Below are 12,949 nucleotides of genomic sequence, written 5' to 3'. Positions count from 1 at the left end.
AAATTTGGTGTTGGATTCGTGGTGGGAGAGAGACTCCGTCGCCGAGTACTATCATTCACTCCGGTGAATGAACGTCTAGCCACAATCCGCATCAAAGCGAGGTTCTTCAACATATCGCTGATTTGCGCCCACGCCCCGACGGAAGAGAAGGACGATGTGACCAAAGATGCCTTTTATGAGCACTTGGAGCGCTGCCCCCGCCACGATGTCAAAATCGTGCTTGGCGACCTTAACAGCAGGGTGGGAAAAGAAGGTATCTTTGGCACTACGGTCGGTAAATTCAGCCTCCACGACGAAACATCCCCAAATGGGTTGAGGCTGATTGACTTCGCCGGGGCCCGAAATATGGTTATCTGTAGTACTAGATTCCAGCATAAGAAGATTCATCAAGCTACCTGGCTGTCTCCGGATCGAAAAACTACCAACCAGATCGATCATGTTGTGATAGACGGAAGACACGTCTCCAGTGTTTTAGATGTGCGTGCGCTCCGAGGTCCTAACATCGACTCGGACCACTATTTTGTTGCAGCCAAGATTCGCACCCGCCTTTGTGCAGCAAAAAACGCACGACAACAAACACAAGGAAGGTTCGACGTCGACAAGCTGCAATCACAAGAGACAGCCGAACGATTTTCTACTCGGCTTGCACTCCTGCTCTCTGTGAGCACGCGTCAACAACCCGATATAAGGGAACTGTGGGACGGCATTTCAAATTCCTTACGTACAGCTGCAACCGAAACCATTGGTTTTCGGAAAGGGCAAAAGAACAGCTGGTACGACGAGGAGTGCCGTGTCGCAGCGGAGAGAAAACAGACTGCCTACCTCGCAACGTTACGATCGACCACAACACTTGCGGGATGGGATAGATACCGAGAGTTGAAAAGGGAAGCGAGACGCATTTGCAGACAGAAAAAGAAAGAGGCTGAAATGCGTGAGTACGAAGAGCTTGATAAGCTGGCCGACATTGGTAATGCTCGAAAATTCTACGAAAAAATGCGGCGGCTTACAGAAGGTTTCAAGACCGGAGCATACTCTTGTAGAACCCCCAAATGTGATCTAGTGACCGATGCCCAGAGCATACTTAAATTATGGAGGGAACACTTCTCGAGCCTGCTGAATGACAGTGAACGCACAACGCCAGGAGAAGGCGAACCCGATTCCCCAATCGATGACGATGGAGCAGACGTTCCATTACCCGACCATGAAGAAGTTCGAATAGCAATTGCCCGCCTGAAGAACAACAAAGCGGCAGGGGCCGACGGATTGCCGGCCGAGCTATTCAAACACGGCGGCGAAGAACTGATAAGGAGCATGCATCAGCTTCTTTGTAAAATATGGTCGGACGAAAGCATGCCCAACGATTGGAATTTAAGTGTGCTATGCCCAATCCATAAAAAAGGAGACCCCACAATCTGCGCCAACTACCGTGGGATTAGCCTCCTCAACATCGCATATAAAGTTCTATCGAGCGTATTGTGTGAAAGATTAAAGCCCACCGTCAACAAACTGATTGGACCTTATCAGTGTGGCTTCAGACCTAGAAAATCAACAACCGACCAGATATTCACCATGCGACAAATCTTGGAAAAGACCCGTGAAAGAAGAATCGACACACACCACCTCTTCGTCGATTTCAAAGCTGCTTTCGACAGCATGAAAAGGAGCTGCCTCTATGCCGCGATGTCTGAATTTGGTATCCCCGCAAAACTAATACGGCTGTGTAAACTGACGTTGAGTAACACCAAAAGCTCCGTCAGGATCGGGAAGGACCTCTCCGAGCCATTCGATACCAAACGAGGTTTCCCTATCGTGCGATTTCTTCAACCTGCTTCTGGAGAAAATAGTTCGAGCCGCAGAACTAAATAGAGAAGGTACCATCTTCTATAAGAGTGTACAACTGCTGGCGTATGCCGACGATATTGATATCATCGGCCTCAACACCCGCGCCATTCGTTCTGCTTTCTCCAGGCTGGACAAGTAAGCACAGAAAATGGGTCAGTGAACGAGGGCAAGACGAAATATCTCCTGTCATCAAACAAACAGTCGTCGCGCTCGCGACTTGGCTCTCACGTCACTGTTGACAGTCATAACTTTGAAGTTGTAGATAATTTCGTCTATCTTGGAACCAGCATTAACACCACCAACAATGTCAGCCTGGAATTCCAACGCAGGATTGCTCTTGCCAACAGGTGCTACTTCGGACTGAGTAGGCAATTGAAAAGTAAAGTCCTCTCTGGACGAACAAAAGCTAAACTCTATAAGTCGCTCATAATTCCCGTCCTGCTATATGGTGCAGAGGCTTGGGCGATGACAGCAACCGATGAGTCGACGTTACGAGTTTTCGAGAGAAAAATTCTGCGAAAGATTTATGGTCCTTTGAGCATTGGCTACGGCGAATATCGCATTCGATGGAACGATGAGCTGTACGAGATATATGACGACATTGACATAGTTCAGCGAATTAAAAGACAGCGGCTACGCTGGCTAGGTCATGTTGACCGGATGGACGAAACCACTCCAGCTCTGAAAGTATTCGACGCTGTACCCGCCGGGGGAAGCAGAGGAAGAGGAAGACCTCCACTCCGTTGGAAGGACCAAGTGGAGAAGGACCTGGCTACGCTTGGAATATCCAATTGGCGCCACGTAGCGAAAAGGAGAAACGACTGGCGCGCTGTTGTTAACTCGGCTATAATCGCGTAAGCGGTGTCTACGCCAATTAAGAAGAAGAAGATATAATAAATAATATTTGGCAACTCTAAATCTCTGTTGCTTTATGAATTATCATTGAAATTAATAGTTAGTAGTATACTTTTAGGCTAACTCTTTAGGCAAAGTCTCCATTCTGAAGGTTTTTTTAATACAGAATTTGTGGGTGGTGTAGTGTGCTACACTCGATATACGAAATATATGTATGTATGGAAAAAAAGTATTTTTCGGTCAATATTACTGTCATTTTATTATAAGAACTACTTTGCATTTTGGTTTCAAGTGCTTTTGGTTTCAAAGCATGGTTTTTAGCCAATTTCTTTAAAGGCTTCTTTCAAATGACAGCATCGACTGTTTATGATTTAGATACTCATTGTATATTTTAGCAGTGCCTCTCAAATTACTGCAGTTTCGTCACAATGCCACTCAAATTTAAAAATTCTCCGTAGAAGGACGTGAAATTTCTATACATATTGCGTTTAAACCATAAATGACAAGAGATGAAGAGGAAGAAATCACTTGACAACTACTATAGCAGAGGCGAGAAACCTATTGTCTCGTTTTTGAGAAGAAGCCACTGCTCAGTCTAAGATATGTAAAACAAATATGTAAAGGGGTATATCTAATCCATTTGGAAACAAAATATTTTTAAATACAATACGTTAGACTTCAAAGATCTGACATCAAACGCAGCAGTACTGTAATCAAACGCCTGAATTTAAAACACACATTGAGAAAAAATTGCATTCCGCGCAGAAAAACATCAACCATTGTACTGGGCAACACCTTAGATTGGCTATCACAGTCACCAGACGTCAATCCAATATAGATGTTTGGGTTTTAATGGAAGCATAACTATGAGAAAACATTTAACGTCAACAAAAGATTTCAAATTTCCAGGTGACTTTATGATGGCTATATCGGCCTATATTTGAGTTATCTCAATGAAGATTACAGAACATATTTTACTCATAACAGTATATCTTTGTCCCTAAAATAGATACAATTGGGCGAAAACTTGACCTAGCCCCCATATAACTATTTTCCGGACTTTCGAACATCCGGCTGACTTTGCTCCATATCATTGATGATTGTATGTGAGGTACCTTAATGAAACCCAGGGAACATTTTTTTAGTAATGTTAATGGATAAAAATGGTAGTTACTACCCCAACTCCCATATTCACGTATAATGATTTTCGTTTTCTGACAATTCTTCCACTAACAATGCCAAATTTGTCGGTCAGTGTAAGACTTATATATATAAAGTATATGTACTTGTATTTATAAAATTACTTAAATTCGGATTCTCTGGTTGAAGTTTTACATCTCAAGGTATTTCCCTGGGTTTAATTCTTGTAAGTTGTAAGAGTACATATAAAATGTTCGGTTGCACAAGAACTTAGCCCATTTTTACTTAATTTGTATAGCAACTATATGCTTTATCGGTCCGATAATGGGTGTTACTATAGATGAGCAGCTTCTTGGGCAAAAAAGTGTGCATTTCAGAACGATATCTCAAAAACTGAGAGACTAGTTTACGTATATATAGAGGGAGTGACGAATTTGTTTAAAAAAATGGCTCCATAACTTAACTGACATATGGCGGCTAAGTAGACATTGATAAAAACTGTAAGTTGAAACTTCTGCCAGCTCAATTCAAACAGTATGAAAAATGTTGTGGGGTCTTTTAAAATAAAAGCAGAAGATTGCTAAAATTTAAGGATGTTTTACTTCTAATAAGAAGACAACTTGAAAGCAAGCTAGAGAAGGAAATAAAGTGTAGTGGTTATATTATAGGTTAATGGCTATTGTTGTTGTTATTGAATTATAATAAGCGAATTTAATGAAATCAAAAGTTGGAGATAATGGTTTTGCTACAACCTTGTTGTTGTTATTGCTAATATAACACGCATTTACATGCATATCATTAACACCACTTTGCGCATTCATTAAAGCCAAACTGCGTTTGCTTATTGTTGTTGTTTATTCAAATGATCGGAGCACTGCAATCTATTTGACGTGTGGCATAAAAAGCAAAAACCACGTAATATTTGGAATTCTTGTGTTTGACCCTATACACCCTCTTTCGTTAGCAAACGAAGATTTTATTAGCTTTTTTCATTTAATAAAAGTTCGTAATTTCGCATGTATTATCTTACGACTATATGTGTGTATGTATATACTTTTATTTGTATGAAAATATTGCGCGCTATGGGTTCATTGTACAAATCTTTTGTTTATTTCTTTTCTATTTATTTTGATATTTTATTTGCTTCCATTAAATAAGTGCGTTAGTGAGGGGAAATACTGCACATTAGCCAATGACACATCCCATACTCTATTAGAAAGAGTGTACCTATACATATAACAGAAGCTGGCGCTTATTCAAGCTTATTTTCTGTGCGTAGGCTAAATGTGCGCTGGTCGATTAGTAAAATTTATTGAATAAACCACATACAATGTATGTTAAAATCTAAATAAAGTAAAGCAAAGACACATGTTGAGCTAAAACCTGTTTGCCTTACAATACTTCTAGAGTTTGTATATTTGTATGTACATTTTAACAATTTATGGCACAACTTACCACATATATGAAATTCCTTTCGCAGCGTTTGCTAAAATTTACTTTACCTGTTCACTAGTTGTATTGCATATTTTTTTGTATACCCTGAACAGGGTATATTAAATTTGCAACGAAGCTTGTAACATCCAGAAGAAAGTGTGGACCCTAAAATTTATCAGTCGACTTAGCCATCTCCCTCTGTATGTCCGTCCGTATGTGTTGGAAACGCAGATAATGCATCTCTATAGCATATAACTGCTATACAAACTGAACTTTTTTTGATGACATCAAATGATCACGAATAACCAATGCAGTGTGATATGGTGCATTATCGCACTTCTTTGTTCAATACATTTAGACAGAGTAAAAATCGAAGAATTTCAATTTGATCACAGTAGTATAAATGATCAGCATGATGAGAGAAGTTGAAATCCGGATGACTGTCTGTCTGTCCGTTCGTCTGTGCAAACTGTAATTTGAGTAAAAATTAAGAAATCTTGATGAAACTTGGAATGCTGGTTTCTTAGTACAAATAAAATTACGAGTCCGTAGATTGGCGTAATTGGAACACTGCCACGCCCACAAAACGCCATTAAAACATATAAAGCGCCATAACTAAGCACTAAATTAAGATATAAAACTGTAATTTGGACCAGGTGATCGCAGTAGGTGTGCCTACACCTTTTCGGTACATAAACTATTAAAGCTGCAACAACAAAATTTGCTCAGCGCAAATACTATTTACACTCCTATCGACAGAAAAGTAATCCCGCTCACTACATTTATAACGGTACTGTTCAAAACTACTAAAAGCGCAATAAAGCAATATTAGTTATAAATATATGTTAAATTTTACCTTCGAAATGATATGAGAGACTTTATGGAAGGCGGTGTGAAAATTGTACCACGGGCCTGGCGCCGCACACTTTTTGGTTAAATCACATACCTCGGGACCCTACTCACCGATTCCTATAACCACGCCTACTTCTCATATAAGACAGCTTTAAATTCCATTTTATTCTTTCACTTTCCAGTGTACAAATCAAGAAGTAATTAATATAACGGGATAAAAATTTGCAGTAATAATTATTTTAAAGTATGCCACCTTATAACCAAATATGTCCCAAATACAACCAAAACTGTCCAAGGCCAAAATACTGGAAATGTGAAATCCAGTATCTACTGTTGACTTTTGACCGAAAATATCGGTCAATGTATGGGATACACAAATGAAATTCACAGAGAATTCTTTCCTGCCAATGGTATCATTGAGAATCAAAAATTAGTTGAATTGGGTCAATACTTCCGCAATGATGAGTTCTTACATACCTAATATAAAGGTTTTCGTACTTCCGGGTGATTTTATACCGCATATATCAGCCAATATTTCAGTTATCTCAATGAATATAAGAGACCGTTTTTTACACAAAACAGTGTATCGTTATGCATAAAATAAATAAACTTGGGCGAAAACTTGACCTACCACCATATAAACCATGAAACTCAGGGAACATTTCTTTTTGTATGTGGAATGATAATATTTGCTAAATAAAATTGGGTCGACATTACCCCAACTCCCATATAATACATACAGGGTTGTCCGGAAAGTAATAGGACTGATTTTCTTCCGCCGCGATTGTACTTCGGAGCGTGCGCGCACCGACTGGATTCGGTACAGGGAACGAGCGGTTATTTTCGAGCACCTGGAGAGTCAGGACAAACATTTTCGCGCGACGTGTTTCTGTGAGTTGCGCAAGCCGAAAACGCAGCGTTTGTTAGAGCAGAGGTACGCGATTAAATTCTGTGTGAAACTCGGTAAATCTGTGACAGAGACGTTTTATATAATCAAGCAGGCTTACCCAGATGTTACGTTAGCAAGAAGTGGGGTGTTTCAGTGGCACCAGACTTTTTTAACGGCCGGGAAGAGGTCGCAGATGAAGACCGTGCCGTGAGACCTGCGACTTCGACAAACACCGACAGACCGTCGACTAAGTATTCGTTTAATTGCCCAGATCTTAAATTTATCAAAATTTATGGTTCATGACATTGTAACGGAGCACTTGATTATGCGCACGGTGTGCGCGAAAATGGTCCCACTGACGACCAGAAATTGTAGAAGTATGCCAAGAAAATTTGAACATGTGTGAAAGTGATACCCAATTTTTGAATCAATCAAAGATGACGAGTCATGGATCTTTGGTCAGTGACCGTCATAGTGAAAGAGTTATACATATATAGTATTATCCATATTAAATTGCTTGGCTCCCAAGTTGACATTTTACACCTTAAAGTATTTCCTTGGCTTTGATTTCTTCAAGTTGAAAGAGTATAAAATATTCAGTTGCACCCGAACTTAGTCCTTTCTTACTTGTTTTCTAATTGTTTAGTGCGCGCAGTTAAAAGATAATTAAGAATGTAGCTGTTGCTAATTTCATTGGAATTTATCAGTAGAAAGTAGTTAATATTAGTAGTAATGGCGATTGTTCCACATTAGTTCTACTTCATATCCTACAGATTTCCAAAATACTGTGGTAGGCTATACAGAATGTTATTTTATAGATTATTAACGTTTTTGTTTTAATTTTAGAAAACAAAGACTCGAATTCGCAACATGTAAATGCTGATTGATTATTAGCTGAAAAACTAATTTCCAATCTTCAGCGGTGATCGATCAGATCAGAATGACTAATATGAATATAATATAATTGTTGCTTTTGCTGCTGGATGTGTGTTTTAACTAATTATATGAAGATAGTGAAAGTTTTCTGCCGCCAGCAATTTTCGACAAATTAATTTCTGAATTTATAGATTTTGTTTTTTTGTTGTTTTTTTTTTGCAGACAAAGCTGCAGCATAAAATTACATACATATGTATGTATATACCAGATATCCTCCACTGCGTTTATCGTGTAGTAGAAGCAGTTTACCATATATGTTCTATTCCAGTTTTCTTTTACGTATTTCGAACTGTTTGGATTACTGGTAATGTATTAAAAGCCCTAATAATCGTTAGAATATTTAACTTTTTCAAAGGTTTTCTTACTTTCTTTACTCTGTATCTAACAATATAAAGTTGATGAAGGTAAGTATTTTGAAATATGTATTTGTATTTATAGTGAAATACTTAGCAACTGTAATACGTATATACATATGTATTATTAATTATGCAGATTCAAATAATATTAACAAATATCATAACGCAAATAATCACAATACTTTGCGCAGGAACGACAGACGACAAAGCGGCGATCGACAGAGTAAAAGAGAAATATCAATATACAACAAGAGCAGCAGCGAAAGAGCAACAAAGCATCTGATGGCCTACAAAGTGCCAACAAGAAAACTTCAGGAACTCATGCGAAAAATAGCGTTAATTCAGTCCGAGACGGAGACTGCGTTAAAGACACACACTCATAAAAGCCAGTCGGTTAACGGAAAACGTATATGAACGTTGTACACCCGTACGGCGGGTTTAGTTCCTCAGCTAACCTAAACGCAACTAGTCACAACCAAAGTGAATGGTACTTACACGATAAACACAACCGATGAAGACTGTTGGATTTGGTGAATTACAAAGAATAATTTAAACTAAACTTATACAAATTCAAACACAAGAAAGAATAGCAATATTGCCGAACGAATCAGAAATCGAAAACGCGTGGATTTGAATATAGGATTATTATAAAATAAGTAGCTTGACAACCATTAGCCATTTACGGTGACGATTGTTGGCAGTAAATATGTGTAGCTGAAGAGCGGCAAAGAATAAACAGTAACAGAGCAAACTAGCTTATAAAAACGGTTATGCCGAGTGTAAAGTTAAGCTTTATTGTACAAAAACTAAAAACAGGTTGCTCATAAACCGAATGTTCATATTACGAACGTTCAAGCAAGCGAGTACCAGGAGAAAAAATCAATACCGCGCAAACAGCTTGAACGAAACGACGTAAAAAACGACATTCCATTGAAAGGGAAAACAGTTAATAGTTAAATATTACAAAAGCACTGTAAAAAGTGACAGACATAATGGCAAGACATAGCTTGATTTGCCACATGCTAACTTGCGCGTTGGCAGCACTACTAGTTTGTGGCGCACCTGCCAAGGCAGCGCCAATGAGTGAAGCAGCAATAACTACGGAAGGAACCAGCAACAAGAGTGGCACTTTAGAAATTGGCAAAATCGAATATGATCTTGTCAACACAATACACACTGAATTTCCTACCACAGACACTCAGCCGTATACTAGCACCGAAGTCGAAACAGAAGCCGAAATGACTACCACTTTGTTGCCCATGACTATCGAGGAAATGGCTTTAGCTGAAGTAGCAGTGGTTGTAGCAAAGTTGGCAACAACAGCTGCGGCTGAGTTGGAGAGCCGTGATCAAGCTGAAGAAGGGTACAGGGAGCAGATAAGTAGGAGAGCTAAAAAAGATAGACAACAAGTATTCGAGCGTGAACTTGCTAACGGGGGTGCGTCAGTGGAAGACGTGACAGTTGACGATAGAGGTTTTGTTGCTGCAACAACATTTAGGACAAGTTTGTCCCATCAAATTGATACTACTACAGCAATGTCACCTACAACATCAACAGCCTCTTCGATAACAACTGAAAGTCCGGCAATTTTAGGTGAATTGGTGAGAGCAGCCGTAGCGGCAAATGAGATTTTAGCAGCTGCTTTAAACGTCGCAACAATGGCAGTCCCAAATCTTAACATCACAACACCAACAACTAAGGTTGATGTAGCTAACTTAGCTACCATCACAGCTGTTGCTAATCATGCGCAAGTAAATGACAGTGAGGTGTTGTTGGAAACTACTGAAATGAATGCATGGCAACATAACAATGTTGAGAACATTGAAGTAACCAGTACTATACCGCATTATACAATTTTACCACAGGGGAAGGAAAATGAAGCATTGAAGAATAATCCTGAAGATGAAGCTGAGACCAACGAGGAAAATTTGCCTGCTAAAGAATTAGAGAGAATACGGCAGCACCAGACAACAACACCGGTTGACATCCAGGAAACAACAACCGAATCCATAACAATATCACCAGACGAAGAAACTACAAATTTGGCCAATATGGATAGTGTGCTATCACCAAGCCGTAATTTAACCCATATGGACCATGAAGTTTCCGAATCAATGATTATTGAAAAAAGAAAGGAGTCTCAACAAACTTTGGCCCTACCTCCACCAAGCAGTGATAAAGATTTTGAAAATGCAACTCCAGACGGCAAAAATTTAGGAATAAACACCACCGACAATATAGAGACACAAACAGAACCTGTCACAGAGTCAACAACTTTTGTAGCATCATTTACCAAAGAAAAGATTAATGAAACTACAGAAACCGAAGACCTGAAGCAAATGCAAAAAGACGAATTTTTGCGCGAAAGTGGAGAGAATGCGTCGGAGCTTGCAGTTAGGACGACGACTACTGAATCGTTGGAAACTCTTATTGCCGTAGAAAGCGAAGCGAGGGTACCAAACAAAGTTGATTTCCCATCTGATAAAGAGTCGTTAGAAACTATAACTACAACATCCGAACTCACAACAATTGAGGATAGTAGTTCTAATAAATTATCAATTGTTTCCGAATCTATTTGGCCAACAAACGAAACTACAACAATATCAACTGATGAAAATCTTACAACTGAGACAGCAACAAATCAAAAAATTACTTATACAACAATAGCACCAAAACTAGTAATTACAACAACAGGAGCACAGGAGGAAGATATGATAACTACAGAGTCGTCAGACGTCAAAACAAATATGTTAAAAATGTATAACATTGCAGTTACTGAAGGAGGTAAAATGTTAATGGATGATATACAACAAACGACAATATCATCTAGTCCAACATACACTTCAAACAGCATAACAGAGACACCTCAGACAGAGCATCCAGCATTAGAAACAACAACAGTCTCTGCGGAAGAGTTGTTTACATCATTTGAGAAAGAGGAGAAAACTACGCAAAACTCACTAGAGACTATAGAGAGCACTACAAAATTCATTGAAGATGAAATTACTAGAACAGGAATACCGTTGGAAGAAAACATCTCCACACAAAGCGAAATATCTCCTACAGATGCAAGTACAATTCAAGCTAATTTTGAAGTATTCCCCAATGTTCAACCCACGGAAATGTCACAACAAACAACATACACAGTAGACATAACGATTTTAAACAATAATCCAGAAACCACAACTTCTACCAACAAGGTGTCAGCAAAACAACCGTCAGAATTGGATGACCCAAAAAGATTTACGTCCGCTGAGCTGCGGAAAACACTTTTAGCTACTACTGAAGAAGAGCTAAGCACTAACACCACCGAAAATAAGCTGGATTCAGAGGATATAGCTGAATCAAAAGCGAGCACAGCCACAACGACAATGGCTGCAATTGAAGAGCAGCCGCACCATACGAGCACAGTAAAAGAGCAGTTGCAGCAGCAAAGAGTGGTAAATGAGAGTGACAGCGCAACAATTACCACGAACACTGCCGAAACAACTGAAAAAAGTACAGAAGAAAACGTGGATGTTGCAACCACTACAACTACAGCAGATATAATATCAACAACAACAAGTATAATGCCTAAGCTAGATGTAACAACAATAATTTTAAGTACTACTCCCGAAACAGATGTAACCACCACCACCACAACAACAACAACTACCTTGTCGCCAATGAGTCTAATTGTAGCCGAGCATGAAGCGCGTTCCCTCGACAAGACGCCACCGCGGGTTAGTCGGATTGTCAATGAAGATGGTGTCGAGTTGTTGACTGGCTATTCCATAGTACATCAGATGCACGCAGGGGCCTTGGCGGCATTGGTCGCGGCCGGTGCGTAATCAAATAATAAGAAAAAGCTAGCACCTGATCACGTGAGAGTCTAGAACTGAACTTTTTTTACCTGCTAAGCAAGCAAATTTCGAAAAGTCTCACTCAAACTTATAAATATAGAAGCATGTATCATTAACACAAAAACAATAACAACAATTAAATTACATACATATGTCCGGTTGTGGTGGAATCTCTGGTATGCCATAACAGAGTTATTTTGCTTTCATGAGCCATACAGATGTATATATGTAAATGTATGAAGCAAAGCTATTTAAGATAAGTTTTTTTTGCCAAATGTGATACTGAAAAATGGAATTACATATGTATGTATGCCACTCATGCCTGCATATGCATGTATTATATATGCAGATGTTTTCGTCGTTATTGTTGTCATATCGATACTTATGATGTTAATAATAATAATAATAAAATATTAAATTAAATGTGAAAGCATTCTAATCTCTTTATGTGGTGTGCCTTTGTAAAGCTGTAAAAAATACTAAAACATACCAGACACAGACTTTTGGCTGTGAAGTTGCTTAAATTTTGTGCAAAAACTTCTTCGGTGCATCCATCAACGACTACTACGACTGTCTATTTATTTTCAGGCTGGATCATCAGCTTACTCTATAGATATTTGAATTTATAAGCAAAACTCAAGGTTTAATTAGTTTTTTCTGTATTTTTGACACACTGTTTGCTGTGTCTTTTTCGTGAAAATATACATATTTTTACAGCATTAATTTATACTTCGTCTCCCTTGCAAAAGTATTGCGACGAACTCGTTTTGCTTAATCATTTATTAAACAACACCTTCTTTCAC

The 12,949-nt window shown here is 38.9% G+C and overlaps 1 protein-coding gene across 1 annotated transcript; it reads left to right on the top strand.

Moving 5' to 3' along the window:
* The first annotated feature begins 8,736 nt into the window (after window positions 1-8,736).
* LOC126765201 (mucin-5AC-like) lies at window positions 8,737-12,576 on the top strand. Its single transcript, XM_050482811.1, has 2 exons — window positions 8,737-11,868; window positions 11,926-12,576. Exons 1-2 carry the CDS (start codon window positions 9,297-9,299, stop codon window positions 12,132-12,134), a joined length of 2,781 nt encoding a protein of 926 aa, XP_050338768.1. The 5' UTR covers window positions 8,737-9,296; the 3' UTR covers window positions 12,135-12,576.
* The last annotated feature ends 373 nt before the right edge of the window (window positions 12,577-12,949 follow it).

This window comes from Bactrocera neohumeralis, unplaced genomic scaffold, assembly GCF_024586455.1.
Source record: "Bactrocera neohumeralis isolate Rockhampton unplaced genomic scaffold, APGP_CSIRO_Bneo_wtdbg2-racon-allhic-juicebox.fasta_v2 cluster10, whole genome shotgun sequence".
In the NCBI taxonomy this organism is placed as follows: Eukaryota; Metazoa; Arthropoda; class Insecta; order Diptera; family Tephritidae; genus Bactrocera; species Bactrocera neohumeralis.
Note: the sequence above shows the minus strand (reverse complement) of the source record. Positions and strands in the feature narration are given on the sequence as shown.